Consider the following 18,949-nt stretch of genomic DNA (forward strand, 5'->3'; position numbering starts at 1 on the left):
CCTGGTCATTCTTAGACCCAAAGTACACAATTCCCACCAACCTTTAGGACACCTTTTTCATGGAAAAAGCACCAAAATCCCCCTCAAAATATTCCTGGAAATCCTGGTCATTCTTAAAATCTTCTGGAGGACTTTTCTCATGGAAAAAGCACCAAAATCCCTCCAAATATTCCTGGAAATCCTGGTTATTCTTAAAATCTTCTGGAGGACTTTTCTCATGGAAAAAGCACCAAAATGCCTCCAAATATTCCTGGAAATCCTGGTCATTCTTAAATCCAAATTATGCAATTCCCAGCAACCTTCAGAATAATTTCTCTCCTGGAAAAAGCACCAAAATCCCCCCAAATATTCCTGGAAATCCTGGTCATTCTTAAAATCTTCTGGAAATTTTGCTCTTGGAAAGAGTAACAAATTCCCCGAAAAATATTCCTGGAAATCCTGGTCATTCTCAAAACCTTCTGGAGAACTTTTCTCTTGGAAAAAGCACCAAAATCCCCCCAAATATTCCTGGAAATCCTGGTCATTCTTAGACCAAAATCACACAATTCCCACCAGCTTTCAGGACATCCTTTCTCTTGGAAAGAGCAACAAAATTCCCCAAAATTATTCCTAGAAATCCTGGTCATTCTTAGACCCAAATGACACAATTCCCACCAACCTTTGGATCCTTTTTCATGGAAAAGCACCAAAATCCCCCTCAAAATATTCCTGGAAATCCTGGTCATTCTTAAAATCTTCTGGAGAACTTTTCTCTTGGAAAGAGTAACAAATTCCCCAAAAAATATTCCTGGAAATCCTGGTCATTCTTAAATCCAAATTATGCAATTCCCAGCAACCTTCAGAATAATTTCTCTCCTGGAAAAAGCACCAAAATCCCCCCAAATATTCCTGGAAATCCTGGTCATTCTTAGACCAAAATCACACCATTCCCACCAGCTTTCAGGACATACTTTCTCTTGGAAAGAGCAACAAATTCCCCCAAAATTATTCCTAGAAATCCTGGTCATTCTTAGACCCAAAGTACACAATTCCCACCAACCTTTTGGACACCTTTTTCATGGAAAAAGCATCAAAATCCCCCTCAAAATATTCCTGGAAATCCTGGTCATTCTTAAAATCTTCTGGAGGACTTTTCTCTTGGAAAAAGCACCAAAATCCCCCCAAATATTCCTGGAAATCCTGGTCATTCTCAAAACCTTCTGGAGAACTTTTCTCATGGAAAAAGCACCAAAATGCCTCCAAAAATTCCTAGAAATCCTGGTCATTCTCAGACCAAAATCACACAATTCCCACCAACTTTCAGCACATCATTTCTCTTGGAAAGAGCAACAAATTCCCCCAAAATTATTCCTAGAAATCCTGGTCATTCTTAGACCCAAATGACACAATTCCCACCAACCTTTAGGACACCTTTTTCATGGAAAAAGCACCAAAATCCCCCAAAATATTCCTGGAAATCCTGGTCATACTTAAACCCAAATGATACAATTCCCACCAACTTCCTGGACAATTTTTCTCTTGGAAAGAGCAACAAATTCCCCAAAAAGTATTCCTAGAAATCCCAGGCATTCTTCAAGTGAAATTATAGGATTCTCATCAATCTTTTGGACAACTTTTTCATGGAAAAAGCACCAAAATCCCTCAAAAATATTCCTAGAAATATTAGTCATCCTTAAACCCAAATTATGCCATTCCCACCAATTGTCCATTCCTGGACAATTTTTCTTTTGAAAAGAGCATCAAAATCCCCCTCAAAATATTCCTGGAAATCCTGGCCATGGGCAGGGACACCTCCCACTGTCCCAGGCTGCTCCAAGCCCCAATGTCCAGCCTGGCTTTGGGCACTGCCAGGGATCCAGGGGCAGCCACAGCTGCTCTGGGAATTCCAGCCCAGCCCCTCCCCACCCTCCCAGCCAGCAATTCCCAATTCCCAATCTCCCATCCAGCCCTGCCCTCTGGCACTGGGAAGCCATTCCCTGGCTCCTGGCCCTCCAGCCCTTGGCCCCAGTCCCTCTGCAGCTCTCCTGGAGCCCCTTTAGGCCCTGCAAGGGGCTCTCAGCTCTCCCTGGAGCCTTCCCTTCTCCAGGGGAACATTCCCAGCTCTCCCAGCCTGGTTCCAGAGCAGAGGGGCTCCAGCCCTGGGAGCAGCTCTGTGGATTCCTCTGGATTTGCTCCAGCAGTTCCACATCCTGCTGCTGTTGGATCCCACAGCTGGATCCAGCATTCCAGGTATGATCTCCTCAAAAGAAAGGATCTCCCTGAAACAAGGCCTCTATCCCAGCTCCCACTTTTCCAGCCACGGGATGGGATCACTCCACTAAAGGCCCACAAGTGCTGGATTCCCCAGCAATCCAGGGAAAAGCAAACCCTGCAAGGTGCCAAACTGCAGGAATTGTGCCTGTTAAAACCTTTCCACTGGATTTGGGCTGAATCCATGGAAAACCATGCCCTCACCTGGGTCAGGTAGTACACGTGGGTGTGAGGCAGCGCGTAAAGGGTGTTGACGGCCCCTCGGAAGGTGTAAATCTGCTGGTGAGGGTCTCCCACCAGGATTTTCCCACATTTTTGGGACTGCACAATATCCACGATGGCTGCAGGAAAAACATTGGATGGTGAGGGAAGAACCTGCTCCAAACTCAGGGCTGATGAAGGAAAAGCTCAGCTGGGATCGTGAGGGAGGAACCTGCTCCAAACCCAAGGGAAAGCTCAGTTAAAATGTTAAAAGCTGAGGGGCAAATTTATTTAAATTCCAAGTATTTAAGTTCAGACGCTTCTCCCACATCCTTGAGCACATGGAAATCCCCTCTGGAAGTGGGATTGGAGCTGCAGCTCCCGGAAAAACTCACCTGGAGTGCAATCCTGGGCTTCATCCACAAAAATGGCGTCGTACCCTGAGAGCTGGGGCTTGCTGAGCTGCCAAAGCTTCAAATATCCTGAGGGAAAAATATCAGGAATTTCAGGGAGAGGGGAATTCCCTCAGCATAAACCACCAGGATCCTTCAAACAAATCCCTTTTTTCCTTTTTTTTCCAGTTGTTTTGTAACATTTTTGGCCCTACTTCCTGCTTGGAATTTCCAGGACATTTGGAAGGGATTGCAAAAAAATCTCTGTCTCCCTTTGCAATCTCAAATTTGATGACTCCAAACTTCTTAATGCCCCCAAAAATTCCCAGAAAAAGGTTTTTCCTAGTTACCTCTGGCACTATCCAGAGGAAAGGATGTGCTGGAAGCAACTTCCAACTTTTGGGCCCGAGTTTGAGCCACTGAAAACCAGAATATCCTGAAAATCTGCACATTTTTGTCCTGGTGGGAAGAAAATTTGTTCATTTAATGCATTTTATAGATGAAAAATTGAGCCAGAGGGATATTCCCTGGTGAGCCAGTGGCAGGAAAAAAGGGATTTTCTCTTTCTGGATGCTCAGCCAGAAGCAGGAAGCACGAATCTGTTGATTTTTCCACTCCAGCCATGTATCCCAAGGGATCTGCCATCTCTTTTACCATCACAAGTCATCTTGTATCTCTTCTCTGCATCTCCATCCAGCTTCTTCATGTTGTGCCAAATCTCTTTGGCCTCTTCCACATTGAGCTGAAATGGGAAAACACAAGGATTGGGATAAATCAGGGATCAATCCATAAAATGGAATGGTTTGGGTTGGAAGGGACCTCAAAGCCCATCCAGGGACACCTCCTGCCATGTCCAGGGACACCTCCCACTGTCCCAGGCTGCTCCAAACCCCAATGTCCAGCCTGGCCTTGGGCACTGCCAGGGATCCAGGGGCAGCCCCAGCTGCTCTGGGAATTCCATTCCAGCCCCTGCCCACCCTCCCAGCCAGGAATTCCTTCCCCATATTCCATCTATCCCTGCCCTTTGGCAGTGGGAAGCCATTCCCCAAAAAGCCCCAGGCACTTTTTTTCCCATCCCAAGGAGCTCCTGGGATCCACGAGGATTTGGTGAGGAGGTTGGCTGGAAATATCCCTTAGGGAAAACTGGGATTATCCCTTTTTTCCCAAACAGCATCATCTTCCTCCCAACCTTTGATTCTTCCTCCCAACCTCTTTGGAATGTCGTTTCCAACCTCTGCTTTCTTCCAGAGCTCAGGATTTCCCCCAACCCTTTCTCTGGCTGAAGTTTTCCCCAATCCCAGCCCTTCTTCCTGAATTTCACTGAAACATGGGAAGACCCCTGCGAAACATTTTGGGAGGGGGGGCTGAACATGGATGGTTCAATAAAATCATTGAATGCTTTGGGTGGGAACAGACCTCAAATCCCATCCAGTGCCACCCCCTGCCGTGAGCAGGGACATTTTCCACTATCCCAGGGTGCTCCAAGCCCCATCCAACCTTGGGCAATTCCAGAGGCTCCATCCTCCAAACTCACTTCCTTTTCCTCTCGGCTCACAAGCTGCATCTGCCCGTTAGTGTTTTTGAACCACAGGGGCGTGTGCTCCTCACAGATCTCCTCATCCGAGGAGGAAAAGAAGTTTTCCAGAGTCTGGGACACGGTTTTCCCTCTTATAAACAGGGGTTGGCCCTTCCGGTTCTGGAGGAGGAAGCTGATGGAGTAAACGGACATCTTGGAGAAGTTCAGCTTGCCTTTGTCTTTGTAGCTGTGCCAGAGGTGATAAAAAGATAACAGAGATGTTAAAACACATAGGAATCCCTTTTTTTTTGGTGCACTATCCCTGGAAAAAGCTCCAATTTATATCCCAATCCATCCTCATTATTCCTAGAATGGAATATCTTTCCAACCTGCACAGATTTGTCCTGGTGGAAGCAGGAATTTGTTGATTTTAGACATTTTAGAGATGGAAAATTGAGCTCATCTCTGGAATTCCAGACTGTTTGCAGAGCCAGGGAATGGGATTTCCCTCTTTTATTCCCCTCTTTTTCCAGGTCATGGCTCGTTTTCCTTCCTATCCCCAGCTCCAATGGACAGAAATTGGATCATTAAAACAACTCAGGATAAGGAAATTGATTCCTCTGCTCAGGAAAAGCAGAGCCTGGAGTGGTTGTGCCGCTCCAGCGGAAATGGGAAGCAGGAAAATCTCATTCCCAGTGGATTTCCATCTCCCTCTGAGGAGCTCTTTGGCTTTGAGCTGCCCCCAAAACAGCAACAGGGTCCGTGTCAGCAAGAGCAGGGCAAGGAGGGATTCCTCAGGCTCCCATGGATGCTCAAATCCCCGGAGCATCCAACTGGATCCATTTGGAAACCATAAATAACAAATTTCCCATTATTTCTGCTGCCTCAGATCCCAAAGGCTTCCTTCAAAACCATTTCCTTTTCCCTGTCCTTTCCCTGCTTCCACAAAGAATTCCCCACTCACTGTCTCCCAATGCTTGCGAACGCCAAGGAGTGGAATGTCTTGCACGTGACATTCCTTGGAAAAACATTTTTCCCCTTCTCTGCCACAGCTTTGTTAAAAGCCACGTAAAGGAATTTCAGCTCCGGGAATTTCTCCGCGTACTTGACCAAGGTCGAGGTTTTCCCTGTGCCTGGAGAGGAGAGGAGAATAAGGAATAAAATATCCAGAGTCAGGAATGAATGATTCCAGAAATTATTCTTTTCAACTTCCCTCTCCTGCTGTCTAAACTCCACTATTCCACTTCACCCCTGATTTCAGAGAATTATGGAATTATTTAGGTTGGAAAAGTTCTTTAAGGTCAAGCCCAACCATTCCCCAGCACTTCCAAGGCCATCCATGTCCCCCAGTGCCACATCCACAGGGTTTTTAAATCCCTCCAGGAGTGGGGACTCCATCCCTGCCCCAGACAGCTGTGCCAGGGTTGGATAAGCCTTTCCAGAATGGAATTTTTATAACATCCAACCTAAACCTATCCTGGCACAGCTTTAGGAACTGCCTGCTCCAGCCTGGATCCCTTTGCTATGGGCTCAGTCCTTCAGGAATGCTCCAGCCTGGATTCCTTTGCCATGGGCTCAGTCCTTCAGGAACTGCTCCAGCCTGGATCCCTTTGCCATGGGCTCAGTCCCTCAGGAATGCTCCAGCCTGGATCCCTTTGCCATGGGCTCAGTCCTTCAGGAACTGCTCCAGCCTGGATCCCTTTGCCATGGGCTCAGTCCTTCAGGAACTGCTCCAGCCTGGATCCCTTTGCCATGGGCTCAGTCCTTCAGGAACTGCTCCAGCCTGGATCCCTTTGCCATGGGCTCAGTCCTTCAGGAACTGCTCCAGCCTGGATCCCTTTGCCATGGGCTCAGTCCCTCAGGAACTGCTCCAGCCTGGATCCCTTTGCCATGGGCTCAGTCCTTCAGGAACTGCTCCAGCCTGGATCCCTTTGCCATGGGCTCAGTCCCTCAGGAACTGCTCCAGCCTGGATCCCTTTGCCATGGGCTCAGTCCCTCAGGAACTGCTCCAGCCTGGATCCCTTTGCCATGGGATCATTCCTTCAGGAATGCTCCAGCCTGGATCCCTTTGCCATGGGCTCAGTCCTTCAGGAATGCTCCAGCCTGGGGTCCCTGTGGGGTCACAGATCCCACCAGGAATCGGCTCCAGCCTGGATCCCTCCTCTCTCCATGGATCCCCAGCTCCTGCCAGGACCCTGCTCCAGCAGGGATTCCCACGGGATCACAGCCTCCCTCAGGCATTCCCTCTTCCTCCAGGAGTTACAGGGAAATCTCTACTCCAGCACCTGGAGCATCTCCCTCCTTTCCCAACCTCAGGACCTGCAGGGCTGTTCCACCTTTTCCCACTCCTCCCTCCAGTGTTTTTATTCTGCCTCCATTTCTGGGAGGTTTTCCCTTAAATTTGTTATCCCAGAGGGACAAGTTGATCCCTTTGGGATCTCACAATCCCTCAGACAGAGGGATCAGGGAGGGAAGGAGCAGATTGGGAATTTCCATTGATTTTTCCAACATCATTTTGGGGTCTTACCTGCAAATGCCATAATTTTCACTGTTTGGCCAGGCTCAATCTTGTGATTCAAAATCCTCTGCTGCTCATGGGTCAGTCTGACACCAAGCAATCCACTAAAAACAGGGAAAAAACTCCAATCAAAAGTGGGAAAGGAATCCCTAAAATAAATTTTTATTTATAAAGGAATTATCATTTATTTTAGGGATTTAAAAATCCCTAAACTAAATCCTCCCACATAAAATAAATTAACAGGGAAACCAGGAATTGACTGATCCCATCCCATCTTGGGAGCAACTTGGTTTTTGTGAAAAGGAGAAAAGCAAGGAATGAGAAAATATTGGAGATAAAAAAAAAAAAAAACTTGGGAAAGATTTTTTAGGAAATACAGGAAAACATCACAAACAAACACAGGAAAATATCTTTTTAAGGGACTAAGCTGTGCTTTAAGAATGAATTTGGCACCTTAAGCTCATTAAAACCAGTTTTATCTTTGCTAGACCTCAGTGCTGGATGGATTTATCCCATTCTCCTTCTCCAGGTAAGGATAAGGAATGGAATGACTCAATCCAGGGTAACTGCAGTAGAAAGGGAACCAAGCCTGTATCTCCACAGGCCAGGGAAGTGTTTTATTCCTTATTGGCTCTGGAGCCATGGAGGAAAGGCTGGGAGAGCTGGGAATGTTCCCCTGGAGAAGGGAAGGATCCAGGGAGAGCTGAGAGCCCCTTGCAGGGCCTAAAGGGGCTCCAGGAGAGCTGCAGAGGGACTGGGGCCAAGGGCTGGAGGGCCAGGAGCCAGGGAATGGCTTCCCAGTGCCAGAGGGCAGGGCTGGATGGGAGATTGGGAATTGGGAATTGCTGGCTGGGAGGGTGGGGAGGGACTGGAATGGAATTCCCAGAGCAGCTGTGGCTGCCCCTGGATCCCTGGAAGTGTCCAAGGCCAGGCTGGACATTGGGGCTGGGAGCAGCCTGGGACAGTGGGAGGTGTCCCTGCCCATGGCAGGGCTGGCACTGGATGATTCCAAACCATTCCATGATTCCATGACAGACCCAGCAGGGAATTTAAACTTGGCAATTCCAGTTTCACAGATTTAAGGCCCGATCCTGATTTTCCTCTGGGAATTCCTGCAGAAGGTGGTGAGGAGCAGGATCAGCTCCTCATCCATGTCCACCTTTTCCTGCTGTGGAACATTTTGCTCCCCACTCCATGGAATGCTCAGCATTCCCTCAAGGCTCTGGTCACTGCTTGGATGACCCAGAGCAGGATTACCTGGAAGCCACTCTTCCCTCTCCCAGAGGCTGCACAATTCCAGAAGCATTTTCCATCAGGTACAAACAGTAGAAAAGATTGTAGTGAATCCTAGGAAAAAAAAGGATCAACCAAGAATTATTGCTGAGAAATCATTAATAACAAGTTAAACCTCTGCAGCCGCTTCAACACCATCAATATCCTGGATATTTCCCCCCAAAAAAACCCCTCAAGCTCTGCAGGAAATTATGGATATTTTGAAGTGCTTTTACCTGTTTCCTTCATCCTTATCTCATCCTCACTGCAATCCTGAAGGAATTGGTGGGATTTACCTGCACCACCAGGAACCTTTGGGAACAACAGGATCGTGAGGGAAGGAGCTCCCAGGACTTGGAACGAAGTAAAATGAATCAATTTTGGGGAGGTAATAAAAATGTGAAATTGTTGGAGCTGAGCAGGAAGTTCCTTGAAATCCTGCTTTTATTTTGGGGAAAAATGGCTGGTTTTTTTTGGAGTTCTGCTTGGAAAAGTGCCAGCAAAGGCACCGTGGGGACAGCTCTGAGTGTGGCCTCTGCCTCAGCCCTGCCAGCTTTGGGTTCCAGGGTCTTCCATGCAAACACGACCTGGGATCAGAGTCCACGGGATAATTCTGCTCTCCTGAACCACAGTCAACAGCAGAGCCTGGGGGTAGGGGGAGCTGAGAGGGAATTTGGGGCTGCTTTGGGATTTTAAAGTGAAGCACTTCTTGTTTCAGGATGGTTTTGTGGGAGGTTTTGAACTCTGAAAAGAATTCTTGGTGGTTTTTTACTGCAGAGGGAAGAGCAAAGAGACTCTTTGCTTTGCATTGTGTTGACAACAACTGGTTTAAAATTAACCTGGATTCTCCATCAGGGCTTTCCCACTGTGGTTTTTCCCTCTTTTAGGGCAGTTTTGCTGTTTTTTTCCATTCCCCAGGACAGATTTTGTGTCTCCCATCGGATGATTTGGATTAAAATTAACCTGGATTCTCCATCAGGGCTTTCCCACTGTGGTTTTCCCTCTTTTAGGGCAGTTTTGCTCCTTTCTTCCACCCTTCAGGACAGATTTTGTGTCTCCCACCATGATGTGAACTCTCAGAATCATTAATTACTGCAGGGGCTGCAAACAGGGATCAGGCAATTCCTCCAGGACACATTTCCTCCTGATTCCCTAAATCTCACTGTGGTCATTCCCAGTTTTTCTGGGCTGGAGATGCTAAAACCCCTGGATTTTGACCTTGAGCACAACTCTCATTGCTGGCCAGGGCCATCCTGCCACATTTTCTGCAGGTTAATGACTAGATCCAGCAATTATCTATCATTAACAGCCCACACAAACATCCCAAATTCCCTGAGGAAGCAGAGGATGAACCTCTCCATGTCCCACAGGCTGGGTTAGAACTCCCAGCTTCCAGAGCCATCGAATTCCTGGCTAGTTTCATTCTCCAGGCCAGCTCCTTGCCAGTTTTCTCCCAAGAAGGATTTACCTGTGTCCTTCATCCTCATCCTCACTGCAATCCTGATGGAATCCGAAGGAATCTGTGGGGAAGATCCTTTTGGTTTTGGGATCAAAAGGATCGTGAGGGAAGGAGCTCCCAGGACTTGGAACGAAGTAAAATGAATCAATTTTGGGGAGGAAATAAAAACATGAAATTGCTGGAGCTGAGCAGGAAGTTCCTTGAAATCCTGCTTTTATTTTGGGGACAAAAGGGGGGTTTTTTGGAATTCTGCCTGGAAGAGTGACAGGATAAGGGGGAATGGCTTCCCACTGCCAGAGGACAGGGATAGTGGGATATTGGGAAGCAATTCCTGACTGGGAGGGTGCTGAGGCCCTGGAATGGAATTCCCAGAGAAGCTGTAGCTGCTTCATCCCTGGAAGTGTCCAAGGCCAGGCTCGGAGCAAGCTGGGAGGGTGGGAAGTGTCCCTGGGCGCGGCAGGGATGGAATGGGAAGCTCCTGACCTGTTGGTGATGGGAATGCTCCTGTCCCTCATGGCAAACAGCAGCGTGGCCATGCAGTAAAGCACCTCAGTCACCTCCACCATGGACAGCTCGGAGCGGGGGCTCCGCAGGCATTCCAGGAGCCTCCGGATGTCGCCGACGCCGTCGGAGAACAGCACCATGACCGCAAGGATGGCCCACATCTTCTCAGGCTGGGGTGGGCAAGGACAAGGAAGAGCGAGGAAAAAGCTTGGAGATTTCAGGAGGACGGAAACCCCCCCCTTGGATGCTGGAAAATTCCATGAGGAGCTGTTAAATCCTCCTCAGTTGGCCTGAATTATCCCAGAGGGAGAAACCTGGGACACAGGAGGGGGGAGATGTGACCTCAAAGCAGCAGGAAGTTGGTAAAAAACCACAAACAAAAATAAAACCCACCCCTGCCTTGCTCTTTAAGTCTGGGAATTTGTGGAGCACGCAGACTTGAGCCTTTGGGAAGAGGGGATGGCTTCCCAAACTCCGGAGAACCACGCTGGGATCCACCTTCGGGCCCGTGGCCGTGGATGACACCAACCTGTGCAGGACGAACAACAAGGGATTTACTCTCCAAGGAAATTGTGTCTCCTCCAAAGCTCCCGCAGCGAGGCTGCAGGAGGTTTCATTCATCCCTGCTGTGTTTCCCATGGAATTGCAGCGGCTGGAACATGGATTTCCAGCCCATTCCTGCGCCAGGAGTCATTTAGATGAGTAATTTCCAGTTCTGTGACACACAGAACCTGGAATAACTTCCTGCATCCAGCCCTCAGCCTGGAAGTTCCTTCTGGCTGTCTCCAAGTCTCCTTTAGTGGAATTCCGTGCCCAGGCGTTGGAACAGGATGATTTTAAGGTTCCCCTCCAATCCAAACCATTCCATGATTCCAGAAAGCAGATCCGCCTTGCTCCTAACCCAATTCCACCCTTGCTCTCTGGATCACAGGGATCTGAGCAAAGCACTTGTGGTTCTCAAGGATTTGTCTTGGGATTGGGCTGGTTGGGAGCTGTGAGGGGATAAATCAGTGCAGATCCAGGAAATCTGCTTTCCAGGAATGGGAAAAGAGGAAAATTCTATTGGAAATAGAATCATGGAATCATGGTCTCTACAGGTCCGCCTCAGGCAGGGCAAGACTAATTCCAGCCAGCCCCCTTCCACCTCCCCAGATTTCATCCTCTACTTGTACATTCCCTGAAATCCTGGGATCAGTTTTGGGCTTGGGAACGGAGCTGGGAAGGGGCTGGAGCCCCAGGAGTGGCACAGGGAGCTGGGAAAGGGGCTCAGGCTGGAGCAAAGGAGGCTCCGGGGGGACCTTGTGGCTCTGCACAAGTCCCTGACAGGAGGGGGCAGCCGGGGGGGTCGGGCTCTGCTCCCAGGGAACAGGGACAGGAGAGAGGGAACGGCCTCAGGCGGGGCCAGGAGAGGTTTCGATTGGATTTTAGGGAAAATTTCTCCATGGAAAAGGTTGAAAAACATTGGAATGGGCTGCCCAGGGCAGGGGTGGAGTTGCCATTCCCGGAGGGATTTCAAATCCCTGTGGATGTGGCACTTGGGGATGTGGGCAGTGGTGGCCTTGGCAGTGCTGGGAATGGTTGGACTCAATGTCCTAGAGGCCTTTTCCAAGCTAAATAATTCCATGATTCCAGGATCTTGTGTCCAAACAGAGTCAGAAGAAAAAAAGGAAAGATTTGTACCTATTTTTAGTGGTTTTTCCTATTAAAATCACTTCTCCTCCTGCATTCCCACATCTCCCACCTGTTTAGAAGACAAACCCATCCCTCTCCAGGCAAATCCCGGGATCCAATGGAAGAAATCCCAAAGCAAGGAAAATCTGAGGATCTACAGGTGCAAAATGGACTCACCTGATCAGCCCCAAGACACATCCCTCCTGCTCCTTGGTTATGGAAAATTCCTGCAGGATCTGCTCAACCCTGCGCAGGGCCGTGTCCTCCTTCATCAGGTACCGCTGGTAGAGCTTTTTCCAAGGAATAAACTGGAATGGGAAGCACAGAGCAGCAGCTTTCAGCTCCCAGCATTCTGAACTGGGATTCCAGGGGCAAGGAGCCAATCCAGGAGGCTCCCAAAGTCCTGGAGTTGAAAAAGGAGCTGGATGGGAATGGGAGATGGGGAAGGAAGGAGGAAAAAAGAGGGGAGGAAAGAGGGGAGGAAAGAGGGGAGGAAAGAGGGGAGGAAAGAGGAGAAAAGGAGGAAAGAGGAGAAAAGGAGGAAAGAGGAGAAAAGGAGGAAAGAGGAAAAAGAGAGGGGAAAAAAGAAAAAACACAAAAAAAGAGGAAAAAAGAGAAGAAAAAGGGGAAGAAAGAGAAGAAAAAGAGGGGAAAAAAGGGAAAAAAGAGGGAAATAGAAGAGGGGAAAAAAAAGATGGAAAAGAGGGGAAAAGAGGGAAAAAGCCTCAAAGGCTGCAAACAGGGCTGTTTTTTTGGGAACAATGGGAACAGGGTGATGCTGTTCCAGTTTCAAACATCCAAACATCCCATAAATTCATCCATTTAATTCACATGTTCAGCCCTGTGCCCGGGATCTGCTCTGAGGCTTAAAATCCCTGAGTCCACGAAGGGCTGTCGTCCCAATCCCGCTGTTCGGATTTCTCCAGGAAAACCAGGGAGGACGGAGTTTTCGGATGTGTCAGGGAGGGAGGAGCAGATGTGGGAGAGGATTTGGGAACATCCCATCTCTGCAGCTCTGCACGCCCACGGCACACACAGGACACAACTCCTGCATTGTGTCCCTCCAAATCGATGGGAATGGCATGAAGGAAAACTTGGATCTCCACACCACCACTCTGAGTGTTCCCAGCGGGAATGGGGAGCAGTGCTGGTTGTTCCCAAGCCGCTTTTTGTGGGATTTAGGGATCATTCCTGCAGCCAAAACAACTTCCAGATGGTTGCCTTGACTCTGGATGAACCAAAATCCATAAAAACAGAGCTCCAGGATTTTCCCCTAAATCCATCAGGTGACAGGAGACACCACAAACACACCCAGAGGCTTGGGGATCAAGCAGGAATTCCCTGGATGATCCCTCAGGAAAAAAAAACACCCAAAGGGGATTTTATGGAATCCTTCTTTCCATGTATGGGAAGGAATGCGGCTCCAATATGGATTTTGGATAGAGGGTGGCAATTTTAGGTCCAGAAGACCAAAACAGGGCAGGAGACCTAAAAATTGAAGGATTGTGGGAATAATCTAGGGATTTAAAGGAACAGGGGCTTGAGGATGCTGCAGGAGTTCCCTGGATGATCCCTCAGGAAAAAAGGGCTGCCGGAAGACAGTGAAAGGGGATTTTATGGAATCTCTCTTTCCAAGCAAAGGAATCCATAAAAACAGAGCTCCAGGATTTTCCCCTAAATCCATCAGGTGACAGGAGACACCACAAACACACCCAGAGGCTTGGGGATCAAGCAGGAATTCCCTGGATGAACCCTCAGGAAAAAAAAAACACTGAAAGGGGATTTTATGGAATCTCTCTTTCCATGTATGGGAAGGAATGCGGCTCCAATATGGATTTTGGATAGAGGGTGGCAATTTTAGGTCCAGAAGACCAAAACATGGCAGGAGACCTAAAAATTGAAGGATTGTGGGAATAATCTAGGGATTTAAAGGAACCAGAGGCTTGAGGACGCTGCAGGAATTCCCTGGATGATCCCTCAGGAAAAAAGCCACCAAAAGGGGATTTTATGGAATCCTTCTTTCCATGTATGGGAAGGAATGCAGCTCCAATATGGATTTTGGATAGAGGGTGGCAATTTTACGTCCAGGAGACCTAAAAATTCAAGGAATCAAGGGATTCAAAGGAACAAAGAGAGCCAGACAGAGCATGGATGATCCCATGGGATAACCCCAGAGCATTCCTTACCAGCGGATCCCGGATTATCTCCCTCCAGGAGTGACACACCAGGCTCAGGTTCTGGTACAGATCTGGCACCGGCAGGAAGGCAAAGATATTCCTGAGGATTTCGGCAGGAAGATCATCCATCGTTCCCTGAGGCACTTCCCAGTTCCGAGTGCCCAGGAGCCCGTAGTGGGTGTCGGGAAGCGGTTCCACTTCCAGGTCTTCACATTCCTGCTTGATCCGGCTCAGGTCTGGAATTTTCTTGTCAGGCTCCCCCCACGGATCCTGCTCTGCCTTGGGAACGCCTGAGGCCGCAGTGGGAAGAGCCCTTTTCCTGGAATGTCCCCTGGGAGCTGCCACGAAGTCCTGGTCATCCAGACAAAGCGAGGAATTGCTGCTGGTGTCCCTCCTGTCCCTGAAGGAATCACTGGATCCAGGGAAAAAGGGATCCAGCGGCTCTTCCTTGATCCCACAGCTCCTCATCCCTGCAGCCCCCACTTGGTGCTTCTCCTGTCGCTTTCTGAAGAAATCCAGGATGTTCCTCTGCCGGCCTGGTCCTGCACAAAGGGGGAGAGTGGGAATGAATTCCATGGAAATCAGGGAATGCTCAGCTCCTCCCAGGAAGTGGGAGCTGTTCCAGGTGCTCCAGAAGAACTCGGGAGTCGAATTTGGGATTTTGGTGCCAGGTCCCAGCTCAGCAGGGAATGTTCTCTGGGGAGAGAGTGAGGTACAGGCAAAATTCCAATCAAAACGGGCCTGAATCCCACGTTCCATGGCCACTCCTCAGGAATAATTCAGGATGATTTTTCCTTGCTTTCTGCCTGTCTGCTCAGCCACAGGTGTGGGAGGCAGCAGAGATTTTGAGGCCTCAAATAAAATAAAATTAAAATGAAATAAAATAAAATACATAAAATGAAATACAAAAAAAAATTTTAAAAAATAAATAAAATACAAAAAAAAGAAATATAAAAATAAAAGGAAATGCAAAAATAAAATTAAATTAAATACAAAAATAAATAAAATTAAATACAAAAATAAAATAAAATACAAAATATATAAATAAAATGAAATATAAAAATAAAACAAAATGAAGTGCAAAAATAAAATTAAATTAAATACAAAAATAAAATAAAACACAAAATATATAAATAAATGAAATATAAAAATAAACCAAAATGAAATACAAAAATAAAATAAATAAAATACAAAAATAAAATAAAATACAAAATATATAAATAAAATGAAATATAAAAATAAAATAAAATGAAATGCAAAAATAAAATTAAATTAAATACAAAAATAAATAAAATTAAATACAAAAATAAAATAAAATACAAGAAATATAAATAAAATGAAATATAAAAATAAAATAAAATGAAATGCAAAAATAAAATAAATTTTAAAAATTAAATTTAAAAATTACACAAAGTAAATAAAAATAAAATAAAATACAAAAATAAAAAAAATAAAATAAATGAAATATAAAGATAAAAGAAAATGAAATACAAAAATAAAATAAATAAAATAAATTTTAAAAGTTAAATTTTAAATGATATAAAATAAATTAAAATAAAATGAAATACAAAAATAAAATAAATTAAATTAATATTAAAATAAAATACAAAAATAAAATAAATAAAATAAATTTTTAAAATTAATATGAAGTATGACATGAAATAAATAAAAAGAAAGAAAATAACATTAAAATAACACTAAAATAAAATTATATAACAAAATAATATTGAAATAAAATTCTAAACTGAAATAAAATTGAAATAATATAATGTAAAATCCATAAAATTGATAAAGTAAACAAAAAAAGCAATGAAACAAACCAGCAAATTATTAAAATACAATAAATAAAACCTAAAGAAAATAAAAATAATAAAGACAGAAAATAAAATACAAAGTAACAAAAAAAAAGAACAATGACATAAAAGTCATAGAAATAATGTTAAAATACTGAATAACATTAAAAATAACAAAACGAAACCAAAAATAAAATAAAATAAAGAAAATAAAATGAATAAAATCACAAACTTACTCTCTCAGAAAGGGAATTAGTCAAGGAAACGCTTTTTCATGGAATAATTGAATGGGTTGGGTTGGAAAGGACCTCAGAGCCCCTCCAGTGCCACCCCATCCACGGGCAGGGACACCTCCCACTGTCCCAGGCTGCTCCAAGCCCCAGTGTCCAGCCTGGCCTTGGGCACTGCCAGGGATCCAGGGGCAGCCACAGCTGCTCTGGCAATTCCATCCCAGCCCCTCCCCACCCTCCCAGCCAGCAATTCCCAATTCCCAGTCTCCCATCCAGCCCTGCCCTCTGGCACTGGGAAGCCATTCCCTGGCTCCTGGCCCTCCAGCCCTTGGCCCCAGTCCCTCTGCAGCTCTCCTGGAGCCCCTTTAGGCCCTGCAAGGGGCTCTCAGCTCTCCCTGGAGCCTTCCCTGCTCCAGGGGAACATTCCCAGCTCTCCCAGCCTGGCTCCAGAGCAGAGGGGCTCCAGCTCGCTCCCAGAATTCCCAGGCAGCACCTCTGGGATGTCTCCGTGTCCCCTGGGTGGGATGAAGGCCTCGATTTCCTCCTTCTCTGCCTCGTCCCTGGCTCAGGGGCTGCCTGAGGGGGGAGGAACCTTCGGCGCTCTGGGCCAGAGCTTCGCACTCGGGGGCTGTGAGGTGCCTCTTCTTGAACCTCTTCATCCCTGTTTCCACACAGGAGAACAAAAAAACAAAAGGAAAAGCCCCAAATCCAAAGGGTTAGGGAACAGTGACACTGAATCCACCAGCACAAAAGCACGGTTTCCCTTCAGGAGTTTTTAGAGGTCCCAGAGTTTCAGTGAGGAGTTTGTCTGGAGGGATGGGACAAGATGGAATGGCTGAGGGCAGGGATAGATGGGATATGGGGAAGGAATTCCTGGCTGGGAGGGTGGGGAGGGGCTGGAATGGAATTCCCAGAGCAGCTGTGGCTGCCCCTGGACCCCTGGAAGTGTCCAAGGCCGGGCTGGATGGAGCTTGGAGCAGCCTGGGACAGTGGGAGGTGTCCCTGCCCATGGAATGAGGTGGAATTGGAGGAGCTTTAAATTCCCTTCCAACCCAATCCAGTCAGGAATTCTGGGATTCTGTTTGCAGTCACTCCAATGGTGGTTCCACCACGAGGCTTTGGAACAGGAGGACAACAACAACAAAAAAACCCCAATCCTGGAAGGTTTTCCAGATTTTTTCTCCAACACCACATGGAGGAAGCAGCTTCAACATCTGTGGGAATGCGGAGTGACTCCTGCATCTCCAAGATGCCCATGGAGGCTCCATCCCACGGGAAAAACGACAGTGATTTACCCCAGGAAGATCAATCCGACCTTTCCCAAACAGATCCAAGCTGGGATCCTCCATTATGAAGGAAATTTAACCCACTTGCAGTTAAGAAGCAGCACAAAATCCCCCCAGGAATTGTTCTGATAAAATAATCAAACCTTACGTGGAGTAGGCGCAAACTCCTCTCTTCTGGCCAGAAAAAAAATCCACAGAATCCAACTTTTTTCCACCAAAAATGCTCAGGAAGATCCCCAAAAGCAGCAGGAATAGCTGTCACGGGATGAACTTCCTCCTGCCAGGAGCAGCAGTTTCACTTTCGCTTCCTTTAATTTATTTTATATTTCACACGTTTGCAGCAGCCATAAAAAATATAAAAAAAAATAAAAATCCGCTGTCCTTGCAGGGCAGGATCCAAGGATCAGCGTGGTTATTCCTTGGATTGGATGATTTTAGGGCTCTTTTCCAACCGAAATGAGTCTCTGGATGTGCTGCTTCCTCCTTTTCAGCCGAGCCAGCTCAGCCGAGCAGAGTTAAAAAGCACTCAGTTCCCCGGGGAGGCTGTTTTCTAACATCCCAATTTCTTCAAAACGTGGAAAAGGAGGCAAATAAAAGGAAAAAAAAAAAAAACAAAACGATCCAAGACAGTCCTGTGGCTTTTAGGGACGTGGTGGCTCTGGCAGTGCTGAGGGAACGGCTGGATTTGATGATCTTAAGGATCTTTTCCAACCTAAATCACTCTGTGATTCTACATAAAAATGGGATTTCTCGCTCAGCCTTCACCCGCATTCCTGTTTTTTCCCGTTTTCCCGAGATTTCCTGTGGCTGACACCGCGGCAGGGCGCCTGGGGCTTCCATCCCACCAGGAATGTCAGCCGGGAGGTGACATTCCAGCCGGGAAGCGAGAGGATCTGCCACCAGAGGACGGGGGGAAGCTCCGGAGGGACGAGAAACGTTTGGGAGGAAGCTGGAGCCGCTCCCCATTTCCCCCCAGAACGTCGTTTCCAAGCCCTTTTCCCACATGCATGCACCGACCTCCTCCAGAGGATCCCCTCATTTCCAAGTTCTCCCCACGCCAAGCCCCCCCATTCCCAAGGCTCCTTCTACGCCAAGAGTCCCCTCAGTGCCGATCCCCCAGTTCCAAGGATTCTCCCATTCCCAAGGAGACCCCCAAACGCCAAGGAATGCCCCTTTTTAACCCCTTCTCAGCCAAGAGCCCCCCCCGTTCACTCCCCCACCCCGTTACCAAGCGTTCCCCCTTTGCCGAACCCCTCAATTCCAAGCATTCCCCCATTTTCAAGGGTCTCTCATTCCCAAAGTCCCCTCAGTGCCAAGAGTCCCCTCAGTGCCGATCCCCCAATTCCAAGGATTCCCCCATTACCAAGGAGCCTCCCAATGCCAAGGAAGCCACTTTTTAACGCTGTCTCAGCCAAGGGCCCCCTGCCCTGTGCCCCCTCCCGTTGCCAAACCCCTCAATTCCAAGGATTCCCATTTCCAAGGGCGCCCCCAATCTCAAAGGAGCCCCCATTCCCAAAGCCCCCTCAATGCCAAGGGGTCCCCCGCAGTGCTAAAAGCTCCTTGAATACCAATCCCCCGCCATTGCCACGGGTCCCCTCAGTGCCAATCCCCCAATTCCAAGGATTCCCTCATTCCCAAGGGCCTCCACATTCCCACGACTCCCCCACTCCAAAGGGAACC

General features: G+C 47.3%; 1 protein-coding gene across 3 annotated transcripts in view; it reads right to left on the reverse strand.

Annotated features, from left to right (window-relative positions):
* The window catches only part of FBH1 (F-box DNA helicase 1), a 33,951-nt gene extending 15,561 nt beyond the window's left edge, over positions 1-18,390 (reverse strand). For 2 of the 3 annotated variants that reach the window (XR_011155987.1, XM_069033976.1), the window contains exons 1-13: positions 17,418-18,390; positions 16,477-16,644; positions 13,970-14,502; positions 11,961-12,091; positions 10,506-10,641; positions 10,092-10,282; positions 8,135-8,224; positions 6,887-6,981; positions 5,324-5,492; positions 4,378-4,606; positions 3,498-3,585; positions 2,847-2,933; positions 2,455-2,591 (exon numbers count right to left, since the gene is read on the reverse strand). Coding sequence is in view for 2 of the 3 variants with exons in the window: in XM_069033976.1 (XP_068890077.1) it covers positions 2,455-2,591; positions 2,847-2,933; positions 3,498-3,585; positions 4,378-4,606; positions 5,324-5,492; positions 6,887-6,981; positions 8,135-8,224; positions 10,092-10,282; positions 10,506-10,641; positions 11,961-12,091; positions 13,970-14,502; positions 16,477-16,642 (2,052 nt within the window). In the remaining variant the exon portion in view is untranslated. Of the gene's footprint in view, positions 1-2,454; positions 2,592-2,846; positions 2,934-3,497; positions 3,586-4,377; positions 4,607-5,323; positions 5,493-6,886; positions 6,982-8,134; positions 8,225-10,091; positions 10,283-10,505; positions 10,642-11,960; positions 12,092-13,969; positions 14,503-16,476; positions 16,645-17,412 lie in introns of all 3 variants that reach the window. The other variant, XM_069033990.1, reaches the window with a different exon arrangement.
* Positions 18,391-18,949: the final 559 nt, after the last annotated feature.

This window comes from Aphelocoma coerulescens, chromosome 1A (genome assembly GCF_041296385.1).
Source record: "Aphelocoma coerulescens isolate FSJ_1873_10779 chromosome 1A, UR_Acoe_1.0, whole genome shotgun sequence".
In the NCBI taxonomy this organism is placed as follows: Eukaryota; Metazoa; Chordata; class Aves; order Passeriformes; family Corvidae; genus Aphelocoma; species Aphelocoma coerulescens.